Source organism: Cydia pomonella, chromosome 28 (genome assembly GCF_033807575.1).
Source record: "Cydia pomonella isolate Wapato2018A chromosome 28, ilCydPomo1, whole genome shotgun sequence".
Classification (NCBI taxonomy): domain Eukaryota; kingdom Metazoa; phylum Arthropoda; class Insecta; order Lepidoptera; family Tortricidae; genus Cydia; species Cydia pomonella.
In genome coordinates this window covers 5,072,068-5,092,660 of record NC_084730.1, presented here as the reverse complement: position 1 = coordinate 5,092,660, position 20,593 = coordinate 5,072,068, and the positions used below count along the sequence as shown (strand labels likewise).

The following is a 20,593-nucleotide window of genomic DNA, read 5'->3' as shown; positions in this document are numbered from 1 at the left end:
CCTGTGCATACTCCCCGAAATGTATCCGATAGAACACCGATAGGCTAGCGACTCGACGGCGATGCTCAAGGCTCTGTAATTTTGACTTGATAAGTCTATGAGCCCGGCGCTCTATCGAGTCCAAAACTAAGTTTTGCAATATTTGTCTATTGCAAAACTTATCTAGTGACCTATGTACTAAATTCTCTTTGATACGTATGTATACGTCGCCTAGTATCCATAGTACAAGCTTTGCGAAAGACTGTCCCCAAATATTTATTTACATTAATATTATTTATTTATACCTACATTTAAATAAACAAATTTAATTTACAAAACACATTCCAGATCATACATTTATCCTGTATGACATAATACAAATACGCCGTAGATACTGTGGGAAAAGCCGGCCTATAAATAAAATTATTACTTCTTGAAAATTGACAATCGCCGAGAAGGATGTATGAGAGGTGATACATAAATTGTTTATATAAAACTTTGAAAATATACAGAAATATAAAATATTTAAGGTTATTTTACTGTATTTATTCAAGATTAAAAGTCCAGGTCCCGTCCCGACCTGACCGACCACGGCCGCCTGTGAGCAGAGCGTGCCGTCCGGCAGCTGCAGTGGTAGTGGACTTTTTTGCAAAGTCAATATAAATGATTTAACTTTATGCACTAGAGTATAAAAAGCACCTTTATGCCGCTTACACGCGACTTAAACACCAACTTTACGGCCATGAAAAGTGAAAATACTCGAGATTGTAAGAAGATTTTAGTGTTGGTCATCACACAAGCTATCTCTGTTAACAGTTCCTTTAACCCGCATGTCGCATGTCATATCAATGTGGTCCAGTGAAGGGGACGGACTGAAAATCAGCGCTGCGTAGGAAAGAAATGGCTGTCGCAGCGTATGCTCATATGCTGAGGCCGTTCCTTCTTGTATGTTATTGTACCTTGTAACCTATGTTTTTAGGGTTCCGTACCAAAAAGGTACAAAAGGAACCCTTATGGTGCGACTCTGTTTTTTATTGTGTGGCAATAAATAGTTTATTATTCTTTTTATTCTTATAACCACCATATAGGAGTATTTCTAAACAATAAAAACATTCTGTTACCTCACATGATCACAAAATCCTGACATAAAATACTCATTAATAAACACGATTGGAAAATTGTAGAGTCACGTCTGAAAATATAAGGACGATAAAGTGCCAAAAATATGTATACTCCTTAATATATGGGCAATAAGGTCGTGTATACATATTTTTGGGACTTTGTTCGTATCGATATTTTCAAATGCGAAAATTTCTGCCTTGACACAATAAAAAACACTTCTGTGTCAATTAACAAACAATATTAAATCATAATTCATTAATTTGAAGCTACACACGCCACTAACAGAAATATTTCTACTTGCATCAATCTGGGATAAAAAAAAAACTAAAATCAATATCAAGCTATATGAAGATTCATAAGCAATATACTGCAAAACAAGTTTTTTTAACTAAGTGCATCTTACATTTGAATATGAATGTTGTGTTTTTCATTCATTCTGCATAACATTTGTTTGTTTTTAAATAAAAATGACAAACACTAATGTTTTGTTCTCTCATTTGTTATTGCAAACATCAATTAAAAATGTAATTTGGGGGTATACAAATATGAACCATGGTCCTCATGACTGGGTTTTTATTAATACTACATCTGTGACGAACAAGCATAAGGCCCAACTGATGGTCAGCAGTCTTCGTAGCCTATGGACGCGTGCGAATCCAGAGGTGCCAACCCTAACACTCCGCACCCTCGTTGAGCTCTGTGCAACCTTACTCACCGGCAGGAACACAAAACTATGAGTATAGGGTCTAGTATTATTTGGTTGCGGTTTCCTGTAGGAGGAGGAAGGTGGAGGTACTTCCCCAGTTGGGCTCTGCTCTAGATCTGGAATGACATCTGCTGTGCTTTGCCCTACTACACAAAGCGTGATGACATTTACAGTACCCATTCCTTTTTTTTGGCCGTAGTTTAAGAACATATAGGGTCCATTGTTGTAATCAAACAAAACAGACGTCATCAAACTAACATTTGTTTCTATGACAACATTATAAAGCGAAAAAAACCAAACCTGCCAGTGTCATCAAAACTGACATCTTCAGTTTACGTGGCTGACATCTTGACCACTAGACCACCCAGCCTTAGCGGTACCAGTCCCAAATTCTCTAATATAAGCAATCTTTGAAAGGCTACGTGCCTATTTAGCAGTAAATTTGTGTTGTCAATTTGACAGACGTAGTACTGAATAGCTCCTTACAATATGCGATAATAGGAATCAGGAATTTCTGGGTACAGGGAGTGCAAATGAAATGTCCAAAATTGTACTGTTCATAGTGACCTTGAAAGATTAAATAAATATAGAATAGAAATCTTTCGAGATATATATGGGTTCAGGCTATCAGGCTTTGACTAAGCTGTTTTTTAGGGTTCCGTACCTCGAAAGAAAGGAAAAAACGGAACCCTTACAGGATTAATATATACTCCAGATACTAGAATGACAAAATAGGTGGGACAATTCGGATAATCCAACTGTCATTTTGATATCTTTGAAGTAACAAGATAAATCAAAAAGACAATTATTACAGGCCCAACAGGGGACTTGAGACAGCAAATAGCGATAGTTTGATGAGAATCGAAAAGGCATATGCTGAATGTCAGTAAAAACTTGCAGAAAATGGAATTAGGCATATGAAAGGCCCAAGTCAAGGCTAGAGTCTTACTGTAAAAGGCTGGTGCTAGCCTTGACAGTTCAGTTTCAATTTCAATTTATTAAATACTGTATTGTCATGTACATAATAGGTGTTACATTATATAAAGTCAGATCATGACACCCTGTAAGGGCACACAATAATATTATTCTATCCTATTCTACACTATTAGGTAACAGTAACATAATAACACCATTTTACTTAGTAACAGTTGAAACCTCCAAGGCTTTTAAAGTGTTTTAATCTGGAGGCAGTATTTTTCAAGCCTTCGCTGTTGCTGTCCTGTCGGGGGTTGATGAAGCTTAAAAACCCATAGTAAAAAAAAGATAAATAAAATATAAAACAGGTTAAATATAGTTAGGGTAGGGTCATGAGGTTTTTGAAACAGTGAAATCATCACAATATTTAATAAAACTGTAAATCATATGCCATCAATGAGTTCCACTTAAGTGATATTATTGTCTAAGTGAAAGTGATGTCAGAGGTCAGATGACACATTAGTTTTTTAATTACCACCTACAGCAGGCTTCACCCCTCACTAACGTCTTTTGAGCGTCAGCGTCTATCTGGCGCTATGTAAAATGACATCGCTGCGCAGTTGCACGAACGTTACGTCGAGCAGCAGCCCTATGGTTGACTAGACTCCAACGCTCAGGTAGACGCTAGTGTCAGGTGGCACAAAATGTATTATCTCCATCAGCATAAACAAAAAAGTCTAATGTTATTTATTGAAAACTCTAGTAATAATATAGTAGTAGATAGTAGAAGTTAAAGGCAAGCACGCTAGAGGAAGAGCCTCTGCAAGATGGTCGGATTCCATAAGATAAGCTTGTGGTTCCATGCAGAGGGCAGCCAACATAGCCCTTGATCGTGTTAATGGAGGGACATAGTTGTTAAACACAATCCTCAGGCATGAGGGAACGATGTAGAAGAGAAGAGCAATAGTAGATAACTCTTTTTTTTTTCTTCATCTGGATGTGCTTATTGTAGGAACTATTCACCAACTTTTTGGTTGGATTACTTCTACATAGAATAATCCATTAATGAAATAAGTTGAATGTGTGTTAAGGTTATCTAAAAAAAGATATTCATTCTCAGAAAGACATCTGTTATCTACTGCTTTGTTTTGATGTTATAATAACATGTTTTTTTTTATATATTCAGTGTTGTTTTGTTCCAAATTTGATTTTTTATTTATTTAAATATCTAATATGTTAAAAGACAACTACATTATTCTTAAACCAAGTTTATAATCAAATTCTAAGCAACTTGTTTTTAAAAACAGCCATGAGTTTCCATTTAAAAAATATGTTTTTTGCGAAATGATTTTTGGTACAAGCTTTTATCGCTGACTGTACTTTTAACTTTTTTACAACCGCAAACACAATTAGTTTGCCATGGCTACCTCCTGTCTCCATCATCAGCTCAGCTCCATGTCATCATAATACTGCATTGTCATTCAATTTACATATATATGCAATATTACAGCTCAAATAGAAATTGGGAAATGGATAAAATTTAGCTTGCAAGATTTGACCCAAACTAACAAATTAACATAAATACTAACAGGGCAAGTTAAATAAAAGCTTGTAAAAAACAAATTGGAATGGTCTTATTAGACAGCAACTGTCTATCATATAGCAACAATATTAAATATGAATCAGCACTCAAATAAATACATGATTACAAAGTTAACTCCACAGCTCAGGGAGTGACCTTCCAAATGCGGATTTTTTTGATGATAAATACAGTCAAAGGTCATACGAAATACGATAGCAAAACGATTGTCATCCCATTGCATAACTAGCTAATATTTGGAATAACCCAACAAGATTCTAATAAAAATAGATAAACATTAAAAAAACGTAATCAACTGGCCAAACGGAAGCCGATTCTGACGATTACATTATTAAAACAAATAAAATGGACAGAGTGGTGACTCATTGGAGAGAAAACTAGTGTATAATAAAATAAACGCGGTAACCAGGGCTGGGAAAACCCGGCGGGCGCAACTTACCCATGTTTGTGACGTTGTAGTCATTCTGAGTGAAGTGCAGGCTGCAAACTTTGGAGTATTTCGTATAGGGCTTCCCGCGTTTTAGAATCACGTTCCACTTGTCTGCCATAGTCTCATCGCGGGGGAACCGGTGGAATTTCACGTTCTTGGTCTTCCCGGCCAGCGAGGTGCACTGGGGCACCGTGCAGTAATAACCCATCGCGAACCGTGTGTCTTTGTTGTTACCGACGACTCCGGCAGCAATGTGAAATGCCGCCCGCGGACAAAGTATCTCACATCCAACAGGAAACTAACGGGAACAATGCGCCGCTAAAACTGATTATTTGTTGCAATCGTTATCACGTTTGTGGGAATCGAAATCATCACACTATAGCCTTGAAAAGTTGAGTTAGTTGAAATATTTGACATGTATCACCACTTTTTTCAGAAAAATGGCTCCTATTAACCATAGACAATTGAATGTTGCTCTAGTATTATTAACGTGACTTGAAAACTCACATTCAGACACAATATTTTTGCGATAAATATACAGATTCCATAGATTATCGTCCATTCGCTTACTTTATAACAATTATGTAAATTAGATCTAGCTTTGTTTTTCACGAACTAACGCTTTCAACTAATTCTGTTTAGTATAATCGACTCATTTTCCGCAGAAATAATCGATTGTCGTGAAAGCAAGCTTAGATTCCATAAGCAATAATTTCTACAAATGACTAATTATTTTTTCTGGTAACACTGTATGTTTTTTCTTTATTTTGATCATGTCGGCGCTTGGTGTTTGTGCGCGAAGTTTTGTTTGTTTTTATAAGTATTCCACCTGTACCGTATCAACAATGCGAGTATAACACAGCTATGATAATTACTGAGCTGATGCACCGTTCCATCTAGCGCCAAGATGCCATATTACTGCACAGTGCCGCGTTGTACATCGATGGCCGGTAAAGCCAAGAATGTATCGTTTCATCAATTTCCAAGAGACGAGGAGCTTGCAAAGCTATGGAATCGCATACTAAAGAGAGGAAAGCCTTACACTAAGTACTCTAAAGTGTGTAGTTTGCATTTTAAGCCGGAAGATTATACTATAACGAGCGTGGGAAAAAATAAGGGTAAGTCGAGAAAAACGAACGTCTAACTCATTTATCTTGTTTAAATACCACGGCATCTTGTAATTAGTTTGTTTTGCAACTAAATATGCACTTAGTGTTCAGAATTATTATACTATGTTAATTGCCATAGTCAATAACATGCAAACAGAACAGTAAATGGACCTATCATTGACAGATGCCTTTTAAATGCATCTGTATTCCTGTTCTCTATCATAGCCTTCTAAGCCCACTATCTACCTTTGTACCTGTGTCTTCCGAATATACCTAAGTAAAAATCAGTATGGTACCTATATGTAGCCTGTCAGCCTTGCCAGTAAAAACATGTTAGTTAAAAAGTTGTTTACACCTATAAAGGGAGGAAGGGTTAACTGTACTCAATATTAAGTCATATTATGTTACTTTGTATCATTTGATGTGTTAGATCTAGTTTGATGCATACATAGGTACAAATAAATAAATATTATCGGACATTATTACACAAATTGACTAAGTCCCACAGTAAGCTCAATAAAGCTTGTGTTGGGGGTACTTAGACAATGATTTATAAATATATAAATATTTATAAATACTTAAATACACAGAAAACACCCATGACTCAGGAACAAATATCCATGCTGATCATACAAATAAATGCCCTTACCAGTATTTGAACCTGGGACCATTAGCTTCATAGGCAGGGTCACTACCCAATAGGCCAGAGCGGTCATCAAAAGTCGAGAAAATTATGGTCAAATTGTATTGCTAATACACATTATTTATTTTAAAAATAGTTTTCTTAGCTTAGAAAGGTGTGGTTGCATCCCTGGGAAATGGTTTAATACCTTTCTATACCATGGACTGACAGGAATGCACCAAAATGTCTTCTTTGTATTTGCCTATTAGGACAATCTTAAGTGCAAAAAAAAAATTTGGCTATTTATAGAAAACATTGGCATCTGATAAGCAAAATGTATGCAATCTCCGTGTCTTTTCTGTGATTTTGGGATGGCTTAGTAAAAACTCCACCTATATTTTACCTTTACCTTGCAAAATATGGGTTAGAGTTGAAAACACCCAATTTCTGTCTAGGAATAGCTTGTTACTGGGCACAATTTACCCCATATTCACTGCTGGGTTGTAACACTTGTGTTCAGCGTTGGAGGTGATGGAGACCGAATCAAAGCAGAGAATTACAATAGTTGTATTTAATGTTAACAGAAGGCTAGTTGAGAAAAGTGATTTAATCTATACACATGTAGAAGCTTATATAGTCGCGTACAGCGCCACACTATGGATTGTTTATGAACTATTGCATACATTGATATGGCTAAGCTTAGAGAGCAAGTACACAAGTTTTCGGTAGATGTCACCTTAAAGAGGTTAATTAGGTACATTTCATAGGTGGTGCCACCTACCGACGATAGAAAGACTTAATCTATCTAGATTAGGTAAGTAGGTATTTAGGTATGGTAATACCTAAACTTGTTAAGATAGGTCTTAACAACTTGTAACATTGTTATCTACAGGTTTGTTAGTACACAATGCATAAAATAAGGATTAAGTATAGACAATTTTTAACCAGTAAGTTATGGTTATAATTTACCACACTCCAACTTTTACCAAGCCATCTTGCTTAAGCCCGTCATGGACGGATCGATAATATACTAAAAGATATCTTATAGCAATATACCGCTATAATATATATTTCAGTATCTTACAATATCTTATAGCAAGGCATCTTAAGATATATTGTGATAAATAGCTTGGTATATTACAATATAATTTGGTATATTATAATAATGATTTAATTTAATTTATTGGATATTGTTTGGATTATTTTTATATTGTTTTGTTTTTAGTAATTGAATTTGATTATTATTATCTTCTTCTTTTTTCCGCCACTCATCACGGGAGGCCTTTGCCCAGCAGTGGGACACAAGATAGGCTATTTAAAAAAAAAAAAAAAAAAATTATTATCTTAATTGTACTTAAATTGACATCAACCTAATTATATGTTGTATTATCTTTTGACATGTAAAATTTGTATTTTATCAATAAAGGAATATGAATATCTCGTCTCTCTCACAATGTAGGTGCTAGACAGACAGTTATATTTTGGTATTGTTAGCATGTGCTAGTCCGTTTACGCTCATATCTGCTTTCATGACATCAAGTGATCGCTTTTTGGTCTGCCGTGGGGTCGGGAGCGTCAAGGGCTAGGTGACCCCAATTCACCTTCAATAGGCGGGTCCACACAGAACGAGTGCGAACGCGTGCGTTTTCCTCCCCTGAGCGCGCCTGCTCGCTCTGTGTGGACCCGCCTGTTGATTATACTTATGTACTGTCAGAGGCTGTGAGGTGTCAAAAGACCCATTTGGTAAACCAGTGCTAATTATCTTGAGCTTATCAAGACTATCTAATGGGATCTGTTATAATTATATGCAAGCCATTGGGAATCAAGTTAAATGCCCTGACACTAAGCCTATACACATACTTTTATTGGTATATATACTTCTCAAGTTCTCTACCACATAATCATTTGAAACTACGGTGGTACTTTTAGTCTGATATCTGAAATATCAGTAAATATGTTATACCCTAACTTGAGGATTTTCAGCTTTTTTAAACCTTGAAATTGTATATTCTGTTTATACATTATTACCTCCCCCGATGAAATTAAAATTTAATAAAACTATTCTTAACATGACATACTTTTTTACATACATAAATACATGAAGTAACAAGTCAAACCTGTTCCTTATCGCTTCTGGTGCAAAAGTCCCCATAAAACTTTACAGCTGGAAAATTGAGATTTACTGACTTATTAAGAACTCTAGTGACACATGTCAAAATTATCATTTAACTGTAATCCACCCTCACGTATCAGGCCAGGTGTAAAGAGATGAGGGATAATTAACATTGTGGCATATTCATATACATTATTGCCTATTAAGTACTTATATATATTTAATTCAAATTATTTATTTCAAACTAACATGCCCATACATAAGATACAAAAAATAATAACAAATTCAACTAAAAATAAAAATTCTTGTAAACGACAAAAAAAAAAATTGGCTACCATTTTCTCTGTTTAGTTTAATATCCTCCTGGGGACTGTGAAACAGGAAATTCTAGCTCAGAACCCACACGCGTATATGTATTATGTACTCCTTTTTGCTAATAATTAGTTTTTTTTTGTATTTCCAATATTTTTATAAAATTAAACATCTGCCAGTCTATTTATCGTATTAATTATAAGTGTGGGTAAACTGAATACCAGCACTGTAACAGTTTCTTTTCATCACAGCAAATGCTGAATCTATCATATTTGTTACACTATTGGCTATATGCTTTTTTCTTATTGTGTCTATACATTCCATTATACTATGTGATATAAATTTTACAGGACAATGGAGAACCCTCCGGAAGGATGCCATCCCATCACAGAACCTTCCCTCAGAGTCCCCGGTGCCCTACACGAGGCAATCCCCGGGATGTTGGGTGGCCAACCAACCTACATTGACAGATCCACTGGTAAGAACAGAATAATAAAACTAAGGCTAATGCACAACACTCCAAAAGGATGCCATCTTATTGCAGAACTTTATATTAGAGTCCTAATTTCCTGCACAAGTTGCTCCCTTGATCGCTGTGCCCTCAGGGCCAGATTTCCACCTAGGACCCAGGCAACCTAGCAATAGTTTTGAGATGGAGAAGGGGTCTAAATTCTAAGTGCCATACTAAGATCACTAAGTGCCTACAGGTCCTAGGTCTCTAAATCCGGGCCTGTGGGCATCCTATTGCAGAATTTCATATTAACTAGTCCTGATTTCCTGCAAAAGACGCTGCCTTGATTGCTGTGCCCTATGATAAACATACTCTGACAGATTCAATGATTTAGATTTAGATTTATTTATTTCATAATATTAAATTACAACGTAACTGGTGACCGAAGAGGTGGCGGGTTCCTTGCACAACGTATCAGTATTGCGATACAACGAGGAAATGCCGCCAGCATCCTTGGTACAATGCCTCAAGCGCCTATTTTAGATATAAGCTAGTTATAGTAATCATCTGTATATATCCATTATGTATATTGTTGTTGTAAATAAATACTGAGTATAAATTACAATATAAAATATATTAAACTAATCTATATGAATTTATATTGCGATCGTAAAAGAAAATAGATTACTTATATACAATTATAAAATGTCTAGAAATATAGGTACATACAAGTCATCATCAAAAATCAATACTTAATAAATTCTTTACAACGTCAAATAGATAATGAATTAATAACAAATTATGGGAAAAATGACAATATAGATACTTATATCTAGGTATCTCGTAATGATCGTCAAATTAAATTAAAGTAGGTACAGTCAGCGTCATTTGAAACAAATTATTTGACGCTGACTGTACAAGGCATTAAAAAAAATAACGATGCTAATTCATTCAAATCAATTTATAATATTAAATGTCATTTCCATATATTCACTTACAGAATATAAGGGATTATCCAATAAAAAGGATCTCAACAGGTAGACGCATAATACGTTGGCCCTATCACCCTCGGATTTTTGACTGAAAGTGCCATGCGACGCGGCACTGTACGTAGTCTCCCCGTAGATCGGAGCTGTTTGCCCGCAACCTCGATACGTTTGACCATTGTTAAATTGTTTCTCACAAACATCAATATTTGTAATACGTATAGGGAGTAGGGCGCCATGATGCCATTTTGCTTAAAAAGTTTTTTACACGTATGTCTGCCTCGGACTCCGGCCAGTAATCTTATTGCTCGTTTTTGGAGTATTAAGACTCGCTTAGCATCAGTTGAATTTCCCAAAATGGTGCTGCATTTCTTTAATAAAAAACATTTCATGAAATATATCAAAATCATACAAACATACACCATAATAGGGTATACAACCAGTATATTATACTGCAGATTTGTTTTGGGTTCCTGACAGTGTTTACAAACTCCTATGTTTTAACCTCATTCATCCAAAGATGCTATCCCTTTTTGACGACCGGTTTGGCCTAGTGGGTAGTGACCCTGCCTACGAAGCTGATGGTCCCGGGTTCAAATCCTGGTAAGGGCATGTATTTGTGTGATGAGCATGGATATTTGTTCCTGAGTCATCGGTGTTTTCTATGTATTTAAGTATTTATAAATATTTATATATTATATATATCGTTGTCTAAGTACCCTCAACACAAGCCTTATTGAGCTTACTGTGGGATTTAGTCAATTTGTGTAATAAAGTAATGTCCTATAATATTTATTTATTATTTATTTATCCCTGTATCACCACTCACTTCGCAGTCTGGCTTAATATGAAGTGCTCTTAATTATAGAAGACTGCCTAAGGAGCTTTATTGTCACAGAAAAAATAATAATACTAAAGTACGATTCTTGAGGCTGATGTTGACATTTAGCTACTCTTTATTGTAGGTACGTTAGGTATGAATGTGTTGATACTAGGATTATATGCACAAATATTGTTTATTCTGAACACAACCGCATCCGTAAAGGCGTGCACGTGCCTTAACAAAGACCTAACTGGTTAGGTTGTGCATGTACCTACTTGTAAGTAGCTATAATTTTTTTTATACCACGTCAGCAGTTACCGCTGCCTATGAAAGCCTGCAACACCAGAGGTATTACATGCGCGTTGCCGACCCTTTAAAAATCTATACGCTCCTTTTTTGAAGAACCCCATACTGTAGCCCCTCGGGAAAACCTCGGCAGGAAGCTCATTCCACAGCTGAAGCGTTCGTGGGAGGAAATTCCACAGACACAGGAGCACCTTCGTGCAGAGAGTGGACAACCCTTTCAATGGGCGTCCCTTTAAGATGGGTAACCCAAAAAAAGACTAACGAGGTCGAACTGTTAGGCGGAAATGAATAGGCATTTGACTATCCCTAACCAATAATCTTACCAAAACTTAAAGCTAAACCTAACTCCTAAACTTTCTCTTGCCGTTTTTGCGTACTTTTGTAAGTGGCCAGTATTGATTGACATTTATACATATCTAGAAAAATAAATGTGGACTTGTAAACGTTTTAAATTAGCACGCTTATATGCTAAAAGGGTCCCCCTTTATAAGGCTCACCATTATTAACAATAAGTGTTTTGTAACGGTATTGGGATACCGGTTAGTCATACGGGTTAGCGCTTAGATAAGGGCTTTAAAAGCAAAACGAAAGGGTTTGTGTGCAAAGGGTATGGTGAATTAAACCTTATGCAAAACCCAAACAAAACCCTTTATAAGGGATAGCGGATAATATGTTCTATTTAGTAGTTGAGGTGATCTGTGATATAAACAGCATTTGTTACAGGTGCAACAGCAAATGGCGCAAGCCATATACATGCAGACGATGCTCGCTATGCAGGCTGCTGGCGCGTCCGACCCCCTCGCTGTGAGCGGTAAGGAACACCCACTCTATCCCACTTAGAAGTGTATTACATTAGGTAGATCCAAATAGATCTGTACCTGCCTCGCCCACCCTACTTAAGGTCTTCGCTCACTATTACAACTCAACAGCAACACGACTCCAACTCGACTCAAAATGTAATATTTAAATAAATTTTTTTGTAACGGTCTACGCGTCTTACATAGTTCTGAACCATAAGTAAGTTGGTTTGGTTGAATGGTGTGGAGTGGAGTTGATATAGTGTGTGAAGACGTGTGCGTTTGCCTCGAGCGAGGCCCGTCAATACTGATTGAGTTGCTTCACATTTCAATTTCCTTACGAGGCGACCTGTACTGTGTTGACCCTATTTCAAGACCCTTAGGGGCCCACTGATTACCAGTTCGCCGGACGAAATCGGCCTGTCAATTATTCGCGATTCGCGATTCGTTTTTAATATAACATAGGTTGGAACTCAGTCAACAGGAACTCAATAGAATAGGAGGGTACTCTGATAACTTGGGCCTCTCTCTTCTATGCTTTCTCTTAGCAAAAAAAAAAAAAAACTTTATTGTGCACTACAAAGAAAAATACATGTTACAAACAAAAAAAGGACATAAGTGAGTAGGTAACAACAGGCGGAGTTATCAAAAACCCCTTTTTTTTGCTTCCACGACCATTGGTCACCCAGATATTTCATGGTCTAATTAAGTAGCATTGCCAAAAGTAGATGATTAATCTGTGCCGCCAAGTGGAGCAAAAAAGCGGCACGGCCGTACCAACCTTTTCTCGTAGCAGTTCTATCCATTTTCGACTCTATAAATTCGTTGTGGATAAAACTAGAAGCCTGAATTTTCAGTAACCAAGCTGGCATTGTATAAACACAGTATATTTCAGATTTCATTCAATTTGAACGAGTAGTTTAAGAATTATAACTAGTCAAAGTTTTTTATTTGTGTCACTCACTGACTGACCGATCATCAGAACTCTAAGGCACTGCTAGCAGACATAGAAGCTTCAAATTTAGAATACAATTAGTGTTTAGTGTATAGATCAAGGAAAAACTCAAATATTTTGCAATTTCGGTCCAGTTTTTTAGATACACCAACTGCATAAATAACCTTGTAATCTCATACAAATGTATATGATTACAAAGTATATGTATAATATAATGGAATTCAAGAAGTAGAAGGGACCGAAAAAGTAGAACTATCTACAAAAATAAATGAGATGCCATCAAAAACATAACTTGTAAAAAAAAAAACAAGTCTTGCAACTCAGTTCTTCTACCGTAAAAAGTTGATTCGGTTAATTTATTCAGTCCCTACTTAAGGGACCTTCTGTCTTAAGTTATTATGTAATTAGCTAACCTAACAACATCTTATAGTGACCATATCAATATTAAAAATCCTTTATTTTAATCCTGTATTTATGAAATGGCGCAAGGACTTATTTTTACCATATTGGCGCCTTGTTTTGTTTAGCCCCGTTTTCTCATTATGATGCATAGTAAATTAAGTTTTGATTATTGAACCTGCATATCATTTGATGACGCAATGCTGATGATGCAATGAGGTAAACGAGCAGCATGCCTTTTTTTGAAACATCTGTCACGAAAATAAAAGCGCTCAAATGTATCTCGCACGGTTTTAATAATATTTTTAGTAAGTAAGTATTTAAAAAAAGCATTTTCGATTTACAGATCAACCAACTCCCTTGCCTGAATCAGCCAATCCAAGCCCCTCGAGCAGTTCTCTCTCTGAGATAGAGCTCCTACTACGACGAGACACAGAACATCCGAAAGAGGTCACCTATAAATGCCATGAATGCTCCAAATGCTTTAAAGACCCAGATGTATTCATACTCCACAAAAGGAACCATAAGAACAACACCACACAACTCGAAAAAGAAAACTATAGCACTAATATTCAAGATCGAGAGGAAACACTAAGAGCAAATCCAATTTTAGCAAATTTGCTAAAGTCTAGTATGAGACATGAACCTGAAACAAATATGTCAAATATATTGACAGTTGAGAACCAAATCATGGCAGCTTTAGCTTCTAATATGGAGGCATATATAAGAACATTATCATCTATGTTATCGAACCAAGCTAATAGAGAAACACAGGAAAATAATGATGATAATGATCAAGATGGTTCTGATTATGACAATGAGACAAAAGATGCAAATAAAGTTGAATGTGAAGATACAGATAAAGAAGATAGTATGTGCATAGATACGAATAAAGATGAAAAGCCTATGGATGAAAATGATATAAAAGATGAAGAAGATATATATGACAGACTTAAAGTCCCAGTCACGGCGTGTGTAAGTCGAATAGAAACACATATAGACGAAAATCACGTTTTTTCTAATGATGTTAGTGCTGCAGATAATTCAATAAAAGATGAGTGTAAAGATACAGATGAAAACCAAAGTGATGATAAATTTATGAATGATAATGAATCCATAGAAAAAATACAGGAGGCTTTAAATAATCATGAAGATTATGAAATAAAAACAGAAAACAATGAAGAGAGGATTGAAACGCAAAATGAAGCACTAGTTTATAAATATCATGAGAATTCAAATGAAACGAAAATGCTTGATGATGTAACAAGCATAGAAGAAATGAAAGAAACCATAGTAGATGAAAATCACGTTAATGCAGTTAACAACGTAGTTGACAATACTACAACAGAAGAATCTGATGATGAATATCTCGCGAGAAGAGATAATAAGGCAAATAATGGAAATAAGGAGGCTTTTATAGATGATTACAAGCCAAATGATGCAATAAATGAAAATGACAGAGAAGAGAAAATGTTTGACGATAATGGTAAGTTAGATCAGGCTAATCCTGAATGTGATAGTCTTGTAGATACAGAGTTAATTACATTAGAATTAGAAACTTGAGTAGGTTTTGAAATAATGTTTACTTGTATAAATGGCAACGACCATTGGAAATCTATTGAGCCATTGGTCACTTAGTATGCAAAATTGACAAATGTACTTAATCCAAGAAGAATTTGTCGAATCGATGTAAGGTGCATTGGGGTGTTTTTTCAAATATGGCAAATATTTATAAAACCAGAAGTTTTTCATTCTTAAAGCTCGACTCTCCATACAAAAGTAGTTACGCTCTCATTTTAATACGACTAGCTAGATTGCTCGGAAACTTTGTACTTACGATAAGATAGGATATACCTATACTCTGTATCTTTAGGTATTTAAATAAAAGTAAACAAAATCTACCCTCAAATGTCTCCTTAAGCCAGTAGAGGGTAGATGAAAACATTAAATGGTCAAAAATGTAGGTTAAAGTCGGGTCGTTCAGTGACTGATCCAGGCGATTTTGTATTTGGTTGGTTAACCAATAAATGTTATAACTACCCGAAAATTTACAAATTGTTTGTTTACTTCTATTTAAATACTTAAAGATACAGAGTATAGTCCTGTGATTAGTTTGTGTAGCTTCAGATACCAGATATAACAACAGCGAATTTATGTTTTTCATACAAAACTTGTTTTTGCTCTATTTAGTTTGTTTTATAAGCTGGAGCTATATAAAATAATTACACGACTAGAGATCTAATGTCATTGTATGTGTAATAGTACATTACTATAGAGGCCGGGAAACGTAGGGTTGCGGGCCAAGGCCAAGAGATACGCGGCCGGCAACCCCGTTTCTCGCCGAGATATGTATAGTGCTTTTCTCAAACTTGCAATTAAAACAAAAAATTGTAGTCAATTTGTTTTGTGGCGACCTACTCGGCTCGTCACTCTACCAGCGGTGTACAACCTTACGCGCGTAAGTCCGCGCGCCTGCGCGATGCGCCACCGCCGTTGCTTAGCAACGAATATGCACAACAAATCACCGTACCAAGCTAACTGAAGCTAGTTCAAAAAACAAAAGAAGGTTGCTTTACAGTCCTAGGTGTGTAAGGCTGTATGAAATTCCTTTACATATCATGTTCACTCATGCCACCTGATATGTAGTATTTCCGGGCCTAAATTGACGTAAGTCATGTCATCATTTCATAGCAAGTTTTAGAAAAGTTTCATTACAATCCAACACCTAGTTTTAAAATGCGAATGAAACCCTTAAGCAAAACTTATACTGTTGCTCCAGTAGAAAGTGTTTCTAGTTTAGAGAATATTAGCCATTTTGAAAATTACCCCGCTTCCGATGTTACCCCTATGCAATTTACTGAAGATATTTTTGTACTCAATGATTTTTTCTTCGAGTACGTCTGTTAGATGAAATTTCAAATTTTAATCATAGTTTATCATGATCGTCATCATTTCGATAAAAGCTGGTCACAAACAATACTTAGAGAATAGTATCATAATTAAGATCATATCCCGCCTTACAGACTGCTAATAATATTGTATATTTTGTTTATAAGTGGATTAGTTGTAGTATTGACGTGTAACTACTTATATTTAGAATTCATTTTCATTAATCAACATATTTGGCTGGTTATATAAATAAATAACACACGTAAAACTCTCAAAAAAAGGACCTCCAAATTGTACCTAATAGTAGGGGGGAAACCTTTTCTTAGCTGCGAAGAAAAGGTAACATCCCCCCATCCCCTCCCCCCCCCCGCATACAAATTTGTACAAACAGCAACACTATTAACTGTCCACCGGTGGACCTTATGCTATTTGTAATAAGGTCCACCTATGGGCAGTTAACAGTGAGCGATGGTATGCAAAGGTGCTAAGCGAATAATATTGCTGGTTGTACATTGAACAATTTTTTTTTTTTATACTACGTCGGTGGCAAAGAAGCATACGGCCTGCCTGATGGTAAGCAGTATCCGTAGCCTATGTACGCCTGCAACTCCAAAGGAGTTACATGCGCGTTGCCGACCCTAGCCCCCTCCCACCCTCGTTGAGCTCGTTGAGGCTTGACAATATTAGTATCTTCAAATGTACCTAGAGTCAGAAACCTTTCTGACCAAAAAATAATCTGAAAAATCACAAGGTATGAAATGTATTATGTATCGAATATGTTTCCCTAGTTTCAACAAAACAAGTCTGTTTTGTTACTGTGGCCTGCCGGGCCTGTCCAGCGCAGGCCCGGGCCGGGGCGACTCAGCAATGGTTTTAAAATGGAGAAGGGCTATATTCTAACCCCCTTACTCATAAATGTGTACTAAAGTTACGATGCCGCTGATCATCGTTTGTCCCTTTCCATCATACCAATACGTCGGAAAGGGACAAACGATGATCAGCGGCATCGTAACTTTAGTACACGTTTATGAATAAGGGGGTAAGTGCCTAGGAAGCTCTAGGTCTCAAAATCCGGGCCTGCTTGGGTCACAGTTATAACAAGTTAGTCCAAAAGATGTCTACACTTGTAAAACTCGTGTTCATAAAATTGAAAAATATATAAAATCATTATTATAAGAGTAACCCATGAGACTAAAATAAAAGTTGATCAGCAGTTATTAATATTATGTACTATTAAAACGTAATTTTGTGTATATATTAATATAGCTTATAGCAATAAGAAAAATTGGTCAGAATCATATAAATCATGTCATTATCATCAATTAACTGATCTCAGAACTATGGTTTAAAATTAAATGTACCTATTCACCGCAAAATGTTTTGATTTTCCAAGTTTTCTGATATGATTTATCATTACAAGTCTTTTTTCATCATGCATGCATGCATAAGTCCTTGCATATTAATTTTGATGGTGTATCACACACTTTTCATACTATTCGATTAAATATATTTTTTATCGCAAGATACTTTCTTGTGTAGATATTTTTTAAAGATATAGGGCTCGTGCGCGTTGGAGGGTCTGCCATCTTGTACCCTGAATCGGAAACATAAACTGTACACTGACACTTCACGCCAAACCAAGTGCTGCCCTCTACAGTTCTCGTTAGTTTTCCTGTGCATTGTAGGTTCTGCCATCTTGTGGGCTACATCGGAAGCTTCAACTAGACATTTACACTTCGCGCCAATAAACAGGGAGCTCCTGTGCTGCCACCTACAATTCATGCACGTTCCCTACCAAACTGAATGTAAGAAACTTGATGTATTTTGATCAAATTAATGACCAATTATATTAATAATCAATGATTCTAAAAGGTTTAATCAACTTTTTTTTGTTCTAAGAAATAAATCATTGGCAAGCTTATTTTATCCTTTTTTTAGTTCTGTTATCAATGTTATCATGTATATTTTATTGGTCGATTGATCGACTGTAATTAAATCATGTCAGAAAACTGTCAAGTGAATAATTGAGAAACATTCATGAAAACTTAAGACTGTATTACATAAAGACTGGTACCCACCGATTTACAAATTGATAATTGTCTAACGTACTTTTAAGTATACATATTTGACCGTTAAGACTTAAAAGACCTTTAAACTTTAACACACACATTATCATTGTTAGAAGCGAGGCAATATAAACTATAATAATAGCGTAATGGTTTCTTTGCGTTTTTGGCGCCATGGACAACTCACGAACCTTTAAGCCCCCTCCAGACTATGTGCGTGAATCTCGGCGCGACTTCTCGCAGACCTTCACGGCGATTTCGCAATCGAGTTCGTGCGAAGATGGCGGCAAAGCATCAGCTGATCGAATTAAACTGTGTGTTACCTATCGTTATTGTTAATATGTGCTGTAGTATTTTTTCCATTTTGTTTTGTTGTAAAACCGTAAAATAAAATCTATATTGAATATTGGAGTCTTGCAAGTTCGTGCTTCGCGTCGCCTTTGACGCGGGCCAAAAAACCAACAAAAGACGGGGGAAAAGGGCGCGAAGGCGTGAACAATCTGCGAAATTAACGCCACCCTTATGTTCGCGGCTTCGCGCCGCGATTCGCGCATGAGTGGAGGGCCCTTTAGGTGTTGGACGTTCAAAGTAACCAGAACGTATATCGCGAACCACTTCGTTCATGTATTTGCCTCTTACGCTGGATTATGAGATGTAAAAGTAAAGGTCTTTTATTTGCGGACGGTATATAGTAATTATAATTTGTAGTGCCTTACTTCCAGTTGCATAGACATCCATTAAATTTAAAGCACCTTAATGGGGCCCACTGATTACCAGTTCGCCGGACGATATCGGCCTGTCAGTTGGCTACTGTCAGCTTTTGCGAATAACTGACAGGCGGATATCGTCCAGCGAACTGGTAATCAGTGGACCCCTTTACACTCTACGACTTTCGCAGACCAGTCGCAGGTCATTTAAGAATTAGGTCTACACAGGAATTGCCGAAAGAATTAGCTCGGTCTACGAAGCAGCTCGGTCTGTGTAGACGTGCCGCATTGCCTCGGGCGAGGCGCGTCAATTTCCTCGCGAGGCGGCTCGTTCTGTGGCCTATTCAATCGCGCGACTGTAAGGCGCATTTTTGTCTAATAGTACTTCTATGCAATTGGGTGGTAGTATATGAAATGTTTTGTAAAGAATGGCGGCTAGTTTTGTACTGATTTAATAGTAAAAGTTTACGTATACATAATGTATTGGTTTTATTTTTGTACCGTAAAACCACCAACTATTAACTATTTCCCTTCTAGTAAGTATGCACAGCACATAATATTAAATTATATATCCTCTGGCGAACCCACTATGTTAGTAGAAAAAGGCACGAAATTCAAATTCTCTATGGGAGGAACAACCTTCGCGGTATTTTTTTTATTTTATTTGGCGCCTTTTTCTACTGATTGAAATGGCTTGACAAACTATACACGATGAAATTTAATTGGTGATCAGGAATTTAAAAATATTAATTGCTTACTTCAATATAATTTAATACGCGAGATCTCATGCAATTTACTTCAATGACTAATTAATTAAAGTTAATGATATCGTTAAAATTAATTACCACCGGACGCCATCAGCCAACTGATGCGTGGCCAGGATGTCGAATTATAATAAGCAGTGGTTGTCTCACGGGCGCACGCGCATAACACATCTATTGGATCCTGCCGTCTATGCTCCAACCGCACAAACGTAAAATCCAAAATTTGATACTGAAATTTTAACCTATCATGTCGCCTATTATGAAGTTTATTTTTTTAAGTTTGAAAATGTAACGTAATTCCTATTACATGAGAATCCAATTACATGGATTTAACTGAACTTACTACACTAACTTACTATAGCTAGTCTGTATCTTTAGGTACTTAAATAAAAATATAAAAAAAACAATTTGTACGTTTTCGGGTAGTTATAACATTTATTGGTTAACCAACCAAATACAAAACCGTCTGGATATGTGACTGAACGACCTGACTTTAACCTACATTATTTGATCATATAATGTTTTCATCTACCCTCAACTGG

At 36.3% G+C, this 20,593-nt stretch overlaps 2 protein-coding genes across 2 annotated transcripts in view; one reads left to right on the top strand and one right to left on the bottom strand.

The window, feature by feature from the left end:
• Positions 1–5,287, bottom strand: part of LOC133533065 (uncharacterized) — a 43,829-nt gene extending 38,542 nt beyond the window's left edge. Inside the window, exon 1 of the mRNA XM_061872003.1 lies at positions 4,762–5,287. Coding sequence (XP_061727987.1) covers positions 4,762–4,960 — 199 coding nt within the window. The 5' untranslated portion in view covers positions 4,961–5,287. The remainder of the gene's footprint in view (positions 1–4,761) is intronic.
• A 160-nt stretch (positions 5,288–5,447) lies between these two features.
• On the top strand, positions 5,448–16,853 carry LOC133533064 (protein PFC0760c-like). Its single transcript, XM_061872002.1, has 4 exons — positions 5,448–5,870; positions 9,259–9,386; positions 12,198–12,285; positions 13,972–16,853. The coding sequence occupies exons 1-4, from the start codon at positions 5,660–5,662 to the stop codon at positions 15,186–15,188; spliced, it is 1,644 nt and encodes a 547-aa protein (XP_061727986.1). The 5' UTR covers positions 5,448–5,659; the 3' UTR covers positions 15,189–16,853.
• The last annotated feature ends 3,740 nt before the right edge of the window (positions 16,854–20,593 follow it).